Source organism: Trematomus bernacchii, unplaced genomic scaffold (genome assembly GCF_902827165.1).
Source record: "Trematomus bernacchii unplaced genomic scaffold, fTreBer1.1, whole genome shotgun sequence".
Lineage (NCBI taxonomy): Eukaryota > Metazoa > Chordata > Actinopteri > Perciformes > Nototheniidae > Trematomus > Trematomus bernacchii.
The window spans coordinates 6,326,821-6,339,238 of record NW_022987803.1 but is presented as its reverse complement, the minus strand read 5'-3'; the positions used below and the strand labels follow the sequence as shown (position 1 = coordinate 6,339,238).

General features: G+C 38.4%; 1 protein-coding gene across 1 annotated transcript; it reads left to right on the top strand.

Annotated features, from left to right (window-relative positions):
• The first annotated feature begins 281 nt into the window (after positions 1-281).
• LOC117498334 lies at positions 282-5,444 on the top strand. The gene is made up of 10 exons (XM_034150364.1): positions 282-500; positions 1,162-1,328; positions 1,864-1,974; positions 2,065-2,217; positions 2,350-2,604; positions 2,929-3,003; positions 3,184-3,313; positions 3,595-3,836; positions 3,950-4,125; positions 4,388-5,444. Exons 1-10 carry the CDS (start codon positions 302-304, stop codon positions 5,238-5,240), a joined length of 2,361 nt encoding a protein of 786 aa, XP_034006255.1. The 5' UTR covers positions 282-301; the 3' UTR covers positions 5,241-5,444.
• Positions 5,445-12,418: the final 6,974 nt, after the last annotated feature.

Genomic DNA, 12,418 nt, shown 5'->3' with positions numbered 1-12,418 from the left:
AAACAACATCCATAACATTCATCTGGCTGCTACTTAGAAATTATTTATCTACTATATCATATTCAATCACTTGTATATAGACTCTTATTGCACTATTTCACTTTTTACTATTTTTATTTTTGTATTTACTGCACTATTTTGTCTGTGTATCTGTTTTATTGTGTTGCACTGTTGGAGGAGCCTGTGACCTAAGGGGGGGGGGGGGGGTAGGACACGTTCTAAGCACATGGTGTAGTGGTTAGTGCTAGATCGTATACCTCCTGGGTTTTATGCGGCGGAAGTGACGTAATAGTGGTCGTGGATGAGACGGCAACTTTTGTTGCGCTCGCGAGCCTCCAACAGACAAGTCTGTCAAGGATGCCAACGCGCAACAAACAGGATGCTTTCACATAAAATCTTTCAAACACTTAAGGATTTCGAGGAAGCGTTAGCAGACGTTGAAGAAACAACGATCACAAAGTATATTGTGTACAAAAAGGAACAGGTTTTCGGGGAAAATAGTAAGTTTGTAAAGTTAGATCGGAAATTGAAGAAACAACGATGACCAAGTAGCCTACATTGTGTCAGTAATCAAATATTAAGTAGGCCTTATATAGGCCTAAGTATATAAGTATAATAATATATAAGTATAAGTATATAAGTATAAGTATTACATATATAAGACGGGGCACAGAACGGCTCGGTTCGAGCCGTGAATTTATTCATCTTTTAAACGGCATCATTTAAGTTGCGCTGACAGAGGTCCACAGTTTCCCCGCAGCGAGGCTCCCCCGCCCTCCTCTTGACAGTTCACGAGCGTTCACACCACTAAAATGTTTATTTTGGTGTTCTGTGTTTTAATGCCTACAACAACTGAATTATAGGTTGGTAGTTTCAGCTTTCTACATAACTGATAAAAGCGAAAAATACGTGAAACTTTACTGTACATTCAGCAACAGGTTGAATTATCAGGCGTAAAGTTACTTAAGACATTTCAAATTCCGAGTGTCTTTCCAAATCTAAACTGACCAGTGTTAATACATCTTTTATGGATAAAATGTATATTTTTGTCACAAATGTTTCAATACAGACGTGCAGCCTTCACCAGGGGAAAAGATATACTGGCAGTTGAAATGTGTACCATATGAAATATGTATTTTTGTCACAAATGTTTCAATACAGACGTGCAACCTTCACCAGGGAAAAAGATATACTGGCAGTTGAAATGTGTACCATATGATGGGGTGCCATTCCAACTCGTGGGCACCAAGATATATGGATGCCACCAGGGAAAGGACAGGTGTACTCGGCAAAAGGAGAAGTACCATGCACAAAAAGAGAAACAAGCGGTATATTTATGAATTTACATGCATTAACAACTTAAAATAATTGGTAAAGGAAAATTAAACAACTATTCGTAATATGACATGCATTATGTGGCATTCTATGACACATAACACTGTGACACATAACAACATAGGAATCAGCATTATGTAAATACATAAGTCGTTTAAACTTTAGAGGAATAGGAAACGAAATTCAATGGCCTCTTCTGAGACAAAATAAAGGGGGATATCCTTCCTTTGTTCACCTACAGAACCCAACCAGCTCACGGTCATGACCTGGCACCAAATTCTTCCTATACTGGTTACTTATTTTAACAGGGGATGGTATATGTGCAAAATAAATAGACACAAACAGTACAGATGCAGGGGTAATGACATAATGTCCCACTATAGTTATATTAGCAGGACCTACAAATATTTTAAAGAAGACAAAAGAAAGAACCATAGCAAAAATTATGTTCTCCACGTTATGGAGAGGAGACCATGAAAATGTATACATATATTAATATTGTATTTCTATACACCTTTTTTCTCTTAGCTTGAAGACCATGTCTTCAATGCAAGACGCCATCTCGTACAAAATACGAAGAAGATGGATTGCCCTGCCCAGATAACTGTCAGTCAGGTCATGAAATGTCCTGGTTTCAAGGTACAGCACAAGCACAGCACAAGTGCGTTCAATGCTATAATTGCTCTCGTGTCATGATCCCAATTGCCATGTCATTTTTATATTCCCCAGATTGCAGAGAACAGTAAAGCAAAGAGGAGGGAGCTCTCAGCAGCACTAAAGGCTGTAGTTGCAGCTGATCCTTCAACAGTTGAAGTAGTCATGGAATACCACACATGCTTCACCCCAGAAAGTGACCATCAAAACCATCCAACTGTTGGAGAGGTAACCATGCAAAATCTATTCCTTTAGCTGCTGTAAGAAACATGATGCGAGGTACAATTTGTGCTGTACAAAGAGGACTTTCTTTAGACAGCTTTAAACATCTATAATTACCCTGTTCAACGTCATGTACAGGTAGCTGAACTGCGTGAACCGATGGATTCCAGAGTTGAACAACAAATAGTGAAGCTCACCTTGGCTGGTGCCAGAAAGCTTAGTGAGATTAGACGTCAACTGTTCAATTTTGTAAATGACGAGCTATTCCGGGGGGAGCAGCCACCTCCACAAACACGTCGGAGGTTTTACCCCACAGACAAGGATATCAGGAATATCTTATCAAGAACGAAGGAGGGAATACGTGAATCCAAAAATGACCAGGTCAATCTGCAGGTAATACACTGAGAGTAGAATAGTATTAATATTATTCAAGCCATGCAAGTTTGTGTGGGTGGTTAATGCACAACTTACAGAGTTTGTGACTTCACCAAGCATGGTCAGTTTTTTTTTTTTTACATGATACATTGTCCTCTGAATGCAGGTGTAAGTAAGCAAAGCAAAGTAGCAGTATTTGGTTCATATGCAGGGTATGACCATTTTTCAAAATGCAACTAAAACTTCAAAACTGTTTTTTGCCCTGATATGACAACAAATGTTCCTAATGTTTGGGACATGAGGCTACATGATGATAATGTCCAGTTACACTTTCATTCACAGCTTCTGACGCCCAGATGGTTAGTTGATGACTGCAAAATCAAGTACAGGCCAAGCCAGCTACAGGAGGACGGAACTGTCACAAAGCTGCTGTTTTGTTACCAGACAGCCTGGCAGCGAAGGCTTCTCCACCTGTATGGACAACAGATGTGCCTGCTTGATGCTACTTACCGGATGTGTCGTTATTCTGTTCCCCTCTTCTTCCTATGTGTACGTACAAATGTGTGCTATGCAGTGGTTGGCCTCTTTGTGACCCAGAGTGAGACAACAGCAGATGTCAAAGAAGCCCTCCAGGTGTTTAAGGAGTGGAACCCTGACTGGAGCCCTAGCCACTTCATGGTTGATTTCTCAGAGGTAGAGATCGGTGCCCTGGAGGAAGAGTTTCAAGGTGAAATTGCAGTAACTGTAGAAATCTGTTAATTCACATAATATGAAACGTTAATTAAAAAAAAGGATACATTTTACATAGTATTCCACCAACTTCCAAAATATAACCATTTACATGCAAATGTATGCAACAATCTACTTCAAAATAAAGTCATCACCTCCACTGACAGACAGATGTATAAAAAGCAGGCCTATATTTTGTCGCGTATACTATGTAATAGCAACGCGACAAAATAAAATGACAACATGGTGCAGGTAATATATCTCTTATATTTTATCCAGGTTCCAAGGTGCTTCTCTGCGACTTCCATAGGGAGAAAGCTTGGGTTGAATGGTGCAGGAAGAAAGATCATGGAGTGAGCCACGCACAAGACAGTCTCCTACCGCTTCTGAGAAGCATTGCAGCTGCTTCAACTCCAGAGGAGTTCAGCACATGCCTTTGCAACCTGCAGGAGGCCAAAGTCTGGAAGGACAATGAAAAAGTGAGGGCGTGGTTTTCAAATAAGTGGCTCCCAGAGGCTAAGGTGTGTATCAAGTTCAAATATTATATTTACTTTTATATTATATTTATTATATCATTTGTTGAATTTGAAGAGTCTTCCTTTTAATTTTTTTTGTCTTTTTTTGTCTTGTGTAGAGATGGGTGCACGTGTTTCGGGATGAAGATCTCAAGGTGGCCATCTACACCAACAATGGGGTGGAAAGACAAAATGAAACCCTAAAGCATTCTCATCTTGAAGGTTATAAGAACTGCAGCCTCAGTGAAATGCTCACTGTGTTGGTAACTGACTTCCTACCAAGGACATATCGGAAGTGAGCTAAAAAAGAATTACTATGATTATACATATATATATTTATATATACATACATACATACATACACAAACACACACACATTTTTATATATATATAAATGTAATGTTCGATAGCTTTGTTTCCAACATATTTGTTTGATGTTGTTCATTGTTGCATATGTTTCTGAGACAATTGTATTATCAAATACCATATCTATATGTCAGAGAAAGCAAACTGTCACAGAGAGACTTCTAAGATATTGTTCTCATCTCTTATTGAAGGTACATTGAACTCAATGTCAAGTACTCCTCATTCTACAGAAGGTACAATGAGAACATGCCAAAGTTCTTAAAAGACAGACCAAGAAGTGTAGCAGACCATGTGATGTCAAGGCTTACAGAAGCCCAGTTTTATGAGGCGAATGACGTTGTTGCAAAGGGCAATGGCATGTTCCATGTCAAAAGCCAAAGTCATCCTTGCACACAGCACCACATCAACTTTGGTGAAAGTATCATCATGCCATCGTGCACCTGCAAAGACTGGGCAAAGCACAAGTTGCCCTGCAAGCACTTCTGTGCTGTTTTTAATCATGTGCATGAATGGGGTTGGGAGAAACTGGCATCTAATTACAGGGATAACCCCCTCTTCTCCCTGGATAATGCATGTCTGGGACAGACTTCTTGTGAGAGGGATGACAGCGGCAGATCAGACATCACAGATCATACATACACACCGGTATCAGTGGAAATGCAGTCACCATGTAACGCTTTGCCCGAAAGGAAAAGACCAAGAAAGGTTAAACAAAGAAGGGAATGTGCCAGTCTCTTGCGTGAGATTACTGACTTAACATACCATCTGCAAGATGAAGATTACCTTAAAACGTTAACTGACCAAATGACCGAGATCTTGGAAGATGTGAAGCTACACACTCCACATGATCAGAGCCTTCCTCTGACGTTCACACCTAAGAAAAGGAAGAAGGAGATGGCCAACCTACCTGTGAAAACCGTACCACAAAAGCACCCATTCACAAAAAGGGTAGGCTGCTTTGCGGAAGCTATGAGGTTGAACTTCCGGGTCAGCATGAATGTGGAGGGAGTAGAGAAGGGTCCTGATGTCTCAACAAAAAAATAATCCCTATTAAATTATCCATACATATTTTTATTCTATTTAATTACAACTTGTATTGCAACATTTTTACTTTAACTCTGTAAGGTTAGTCTTTTTATTTATCTTGTATTGCACATTTGTATTCTTACTTCCTATGTTAATGTACATCTTTAAATTGTATTTTATTATATCTTTGTTGTATTGCCCTCTTTTACTTTCACTTCTTATTTCAACATAAATATTGTTATTTAAAATCATATTTAACATTTCTGCTTTCATTTCTTGTTTGTTTTATATGTTTATATACATATGGTTATTTTATTTTGCATTGCCAATTTTTGATTTTATTTCCTATAATTACATTAATCTTTTTATTATATTTTTCTTATCTTGAAATTCACACTTTTACTTCTTGTGTATATATATATATATATATATACATTTAGCTATTTATTAAGTATGTTATTTTGTTTGTTCTAAAATTGAGCAACTGTCACAAAACAACATTATCCTCCACAGGATAATGAAATGATTGTGATTTAACTTCCATGATGAAATACTGGTCAGATCCACCAGATCTTTTAGTGATTTTTTGTCTCTCTTGGAGAAATTAAATCGCAACATCCAAAAAAAACCTTCAAAACACAAATACACAACCGAAAATAATACATTTAATACTATAATATAAAGAGATGGACGAATTCATTTCAATAAACATGTGAAAACTAAATCATACAGGTTTTAAGGGGTTTATTTGTGTGAAGACGGCAGCAGCCAGCGTCGTCTCTTGTCCTCGGTGGCAGATTACGTCACTTCCGCCTAAAACCCAGGAGGTATACGATCTAGCACTAACCATGGTGTAGTCCCATAGCTGAGGATTCTGGGTGGTGTAGTGTCTTCTGCCATCCACACACTATGAACAAATATTTGTTTCTCCGAATCGAAAATTTTCTCCGAAAATACAAAAGCATTGTACACAATTTAAACCAATCAATGTTGTGTAATTAATAAGTATAATCTGGTGTTTTTGAGTTGATGAGTAGTGCAGATATCACTGTAAATAAAATTAATCAACAGTAAGGAGAATACTTACTTCCGGGTGTAAAATCCTCCGTTATCCAATGGGAATGGACGCTCAGCTCTTTGGGTCCGTAATACAATAAAGGGGACTTGATCAAATAGGAATATAATTATCTTTTAAATAACGTTAACTAAAGGGAACAATCTATTTGACACAGCTGAAGCTCTGGCCTTCCTTAAAAACTAACTAATTTAATAAAAATCACAGTTGTATTACACACAATGCACTGTTTTTTGAGAACAAAAATTGGTGAATAATGCACCATAATACATTCTGACGAAAAATAAAAATTATTATGAATACAAATAAAATAAAAGAAGCCTCCCGTGAGTTACTACAAGCTATAAAGTAGATTTTAAAAACGTTTTATAGAATAAAAGCTCAATGCTGGACGTTGTAGTGTGTAGTGCGTGTGTGCACCACGACAAAGGAGCCTCATTCACTTTACATTGGGGTTGTTTGCGTGGTGCAGACACGTAAATGTAGCAAAGTTCGTGACTCCACCACGCACTGCGGTGTTAAGGAGTCGTGGTGGAGTCACGCATTCTGGTGAGACCAGGTTGATCAAATATGTGACCCGCTCTATCAAAATCAGTCGGAAGTTGCAACGGCTCATTTCAAAATAAACGTGGATTTGCGTAAAAAAATAGTTTTTCGGGGTTCGGGTGTTTTGTTTGATTTTAAATAAACAAAGTCTTGGCTTTCAGAATATGAAACTTTTATTTCCAAAATCACATGATAAATACATTTTTGAAGCTTGTAAAGGGAAGATGACAGCTCTCACTCGCCACTCTGCTGTTCCTCAGCGCAGCTCCCCCTCCCTCCGGCTGAAATTGTGAATGTAAGGCGTATAGATAACACGGCAGGGTCCGTTACAGATTGTTTTCATCTGATTTCAATTGAACAAAGTCTTGGCTTTTAGAATATTAAACTTGTTTCGGCAAATTCAGATGATAAATACAACTTCGAAGCTTGTAACGGCATAGTTACAAGCGGAGAACGGAGTAACTTTACGTCACAGCAGGCATAACAACAGCCGGTGTTTCTCGTGAGTGTTTTCCCCGGCAAACAAACACAATACACACAAACGCAAAATTACACAAACACACACACACGTACTGTATACACACACACACACACTCGCGAGCTTCCCCCAGACCAGTAATCCAAACGAAAATATCTTCCCTCCGTAGTATTTTGATCATTTGCTCTGCTAATAATCAATCAGATCGATGGATTCCAGAGAAGAGGAAACTTTAAAGGCCTTTTTCTCTAAATGATGACAGTCATTATATAATGTGACATATTTTGCTTAATATTTGGAGTACAAAAACAATCCTGATATCATTAGAAAGCTAGGAATCTCCTCTTTCCAACAGTGTATACAACTCAAAATGTGTCTTAGGGTCAATGCGACTGATTTCGATGGAGCAGGTCACATATGTTGTTTGTTTTATTTTAATATATTGAAAGTTAAGATAGTAATAATGGCTGATAATGTTTAATTAAATTCAACTTCATTTTTGTATGTAGGAATTAAACCATTGAATTGATCTGAATGTACAAAATGAAAAAAGGTTACGGTTACATAATCCATTTTAGTATACTTGACATGGGTTTAGTTGGGATTTCTCAAGAAATTAGAGTAAATTATACTCAAAATAGTTGAGCTGAAATTATCAGTATAATTAAGTTAAAATTACTCAAAAAATAATAAGTAAAGTGAACTTAAAAAATATATCTGGATTTAGATGAATCTGTTTCGTGCAACCACTTACCTTAATAAAATTAAGTAAATTGAACATAACAATTGTTTCAGTGAATCTGTTATGGGAAATGGGAAACATATTTTAGCTGCTGATCTCGTTGTTCATTGTATATTAAACTGCAGGGAACCAGTATTAGGATAATTTATCGGTTCATTCTGCATAAACTTATATAACCAAAAGGTTGACACTTTGAATTTAGTCAAAACCAACTATGAAAACATGCAAGGATCATGGATGTATAGAAGCAAGTTGGTGCAGCTGTATTTCTTCTACCTGTGGTCTGAGGTCAGACTAGCGCTACAGTGACTCACTATTGCCTCCAGTGGAACAAGTAGTATTACAGGTAAGTACGGGCTTAGCATGCTAATTTAAGGAGATATTTCTGAACGTGATGCCATTGACACAATGGCAACAATGTCACCTCTTTACAGTCTGTTGAATGTTTGTTTATTGTTTTTAATGGTTGAAATTTAAATTCTGACATTTCTTACTGATAGCATATTTCAAGAGGCATCACACCTGACCTAGCATCTGCTCTACTAGCTTCTGTAACTAAAAGCAGTCTCTTATATATTTTTCATCATTTTATTTCACAATTGTGGCTCTCTATGTAGGGGGTTAGGGTCTTATTGGCATATGTAACTCTATAAACATTCAAGTATTGATGCAAACATGTTTTTTCAGGAAAATGAGTCAGTTGAACGGCTGTGGCTCAGAAATTAGATGGTCGTCCACTAATCAGAAGGTCCATGGTTTGATTCCCAACCCAACATGTGGATGTGTCCTTGGGCAAGATAATGAACTCTAAATTGTTCCTGATGGCATGGTGAAAGGTTTGTGAATTCTACTCTCCCTGAGCAGGTAACACCTTGTTTAGCAGCCTCTCTCTGTGTATGAATGGGTGAATGCTGACTCGTAAATGTAAAAGTGATAGTTTTAAAGACTGGCAAAGCCATATGCAAATGCAGTACATTTAAAATATCAGTTTGTTCTCGTATAGCAGAGAGGTACTTTCTCCTTGAGATACTCGAGGTTGCCAGGCTCGGTCCTCAGCTGCACACACAGTACCAGCTGTCCTGGCTACGTTTCTAAGCTGTTGATATTGCTTTTTGGCAGCCGGTTAGTCACGCACACCAACATGCTGTTTGAGGTTTATAGATTGAAAAAACTATTTGGAGAAGCATGTCCAAAAATTAATGGTTTACTCGAAGTTAAAAATCATGTAGCTGCTCATTTTGGCATTTGGGCAAAACCACAGTTTCTATAGAACTGAAGCTTTAAACATAGCTAAAATAAGCACCTATTAAGTACCACCATTACTTATTGTGATACATACCGTGAAACTATATTTTAATAGTCTATAATCACATATTTTAACTGTTATCTACTCCTTGCTGCAGAATACCATAACCAAAGTCTTCTTCTTAACTCATTAAAATCCGTGTAATAATGATTATGCCTTTGCTTCAAGCATGAATGTGGAACAGGAGCCAAAGTGAATGATAATTTATTCATTGAGTTTGGCCCCTTCTTATGCAATAGAAAAGTGAGATTTTTATGACTTTATAAACTCAATACCACTTAAAGGGGACCTATCATGCAAAATGAACTTTTGTACGTCTTTTATACATGAATATGTGTCCTCGGTGTTCCAGGGAACTCACCAAGTGTCAGAAAACACAACCCTCTCTATTTTCCTCCATACCCAAATCTCTAAAAAAGGGGCTGCAACGGATCTGATAAAAACTGATCCAGATTTGAACACTGTCCTGACGTCAGGACAGTGGCGCTACGGCTATTGGGCCAACTCCACCAATCAGGAGGAGACAGCCACGGCCATTGCCGTTCGAAAGCGCTGGAGACGCTGTAGTACATATGCCAGGCCAGTAGATGGTGCTGTTCTCACTGAATCTGCCCCTGCTAAAACAGAGCTAGAAATTGTCAAATTGAGCAAAATGAGGCATGGCTAAATCTGTTTGGTGTTATGAAAAAAAAAAAAAGTATAAATATGCCTTATATAGGTATGGTCCTACACTATATTATTCAAATATAGCATGATAGGTCCACTTTAATAAAACTGTATTGTTGCCGTTAAAACCATAGCTACTACCTATTTTGCTTATGCACGGTCAATGGTATTGCGTTTGCTAGCTACTTTCACAGTCATGATACATATATTTATAGATTCAGAAAGTAGACATATTTTACATTTGGCTTTATTCATATGTTTTAGGTCAAAATCACAGCAATGCGATATTTTCACCTTATGAAAAAGATAATAATAAGATGATAAAGCCTATTGAGACATACACAGTGACGGAGCGACATGACCATTCATTTAAAAGGTGTACTTCTGGCCATCTGATGAATATCAGTCCAATATGTACTCCACATTTACAGAAACATCTGGTTATGTGTGTTATGTATGCTTTTGTGCATGTAAATGGTCTGCACAGGCTAGAATCCTAAAGTTCCCTCCAGAGGGAGTTTCTCTTCCCACACATCCCCCCCTGACTGAAACGCCTCTATAGGACTCCATTGTTTACTTTCGTAACATAGTGACATCACTATGTAACACTGCACTTTTATTGGCTAGCGCTCCAGCACACTGTACCTGATAGGCCAAGGGGCGGGACATTTCCGACACATCTCTAAGCGGTTGAACATAAAACAGGAAAAATTATTTGGCCTTTCTTTATTTCCTGCTATTGAGTGTCTGAAATAATTTTTAAAAGGTTTTATTTGATCCAATTTCATTTCTGTGGTAGCATTATAACACTATAATAAAACACAGCCATAATTTTAAGTGATTCACTCCATTAATGTACTCTATTGTTAAGTGATACCGTGCCTTTTACTTTGAATTCCCAGGCCCATGCTCGGTGAGTAATGATGGACTGTTGTCTGCCGTTTCCTTTCTCAGGGGAAGTATTGGATAAACCTCTCACTGAACTCCATTAGTTACAGAAGCTCTCTGCTTAGTGTCAGCTCAGTAGGGTTTGGATTTGGTTTATGTCTATACTTAATCGATGAGTGTTGTTTTATGTGACATCTCCTTTTATCAGACGCGAGCCCGGCCTCTCAGGGAAATTAAACTTTTGAATTGTTTGGCAGATTGAGATCCGCACTGCACAACCAACCAAAGTTAGCTCACAAGACGTCAAAGAAAAAACAAAAACAACAGCATCACTCCGTCCCAGTGGTATTCTGCTTGTCACACAGCAAAACAAAGTCTATTATTACTTTAAGTTTGTGATATACAGGTTTTACACTTGCCAAACGTAACTAACGTAAAAATCTATTTGCATGATGGTACCCCAATAAAGTGGTCTAGTGATCATGTCATTTTGTAGGCCAACCTAGAAGTAAGCATCACAAGGGCTCAATTGACAAAAAACAATGGAACACATATATTGGATTTTGTAATATTGCAGAAAATGAGGTCTGTGATGATAATTGCAATTTTTGTTTCCAGGAGGATAAGTGCCAGAAGTAAATAACTTACTTAAGGCTATAAACCAATCATATGACGGCCCTATAATAATAATTCCTTACATTTATTATAGCACTTTTCCAGATGCTCAAAGCGCTTTACAAATATACATTACACATTACACACATGTAACGGTCATGTACTGTGGACAATACCCACAGAAGCAAATTCAGGTGAAGTGTAAGGACACAACGGCTTTACAGACGCAGCGGCGGCAGGTTTCGAACTGGTGTTCCCCAACGCCCACAGCGCCTGAACTGATGATCAACGCACAGCCTACTGCGCCACTCTGCCCATCTTCACACCTCAAAGTCATCAAGGCGCTTTACAAGTACACATTACACACATATCAAACATGTAATGGTCATGTACTGTGGACAGTACCCACAGGAGCAAATTCGGGTGAAGTGTCTTGCCCAAGGACACAATGGCCTGACGCAGTGGTGGCGGGGGCGGGTTTCGAACTGGAATTCCCCAACGCTACCCTTAGTCTGATGATCAACACACAGCCCACTGCGCCACTCCGTCCCTTGACTTCATGTCAACACTGTTAAAGGAGAGGTGTCATGCTTTTCCGGTTATTACCCGTCCCCTTGTGTGTTATGAAGGTTTTTATGCATGTAAACGGTGTGCTGAGTCAAAACCCTCAAAGTACACCCTGTAGCGAGTAAAACTCTAACACAGAAAATACCTCCCCAAAACGCCTCGTTGGAGATACGTCATTGTCCATTTGATCCTTCCGGGTACGGCATGATGTCAGGCTGGAGCTATTGGAGCTACAACGAGCCGTTAAAGGCAGAGAGTGAAATTCAGTGAATACACGTAGTTTACAGAGATGCTGTATGAGAAACCAATGTGA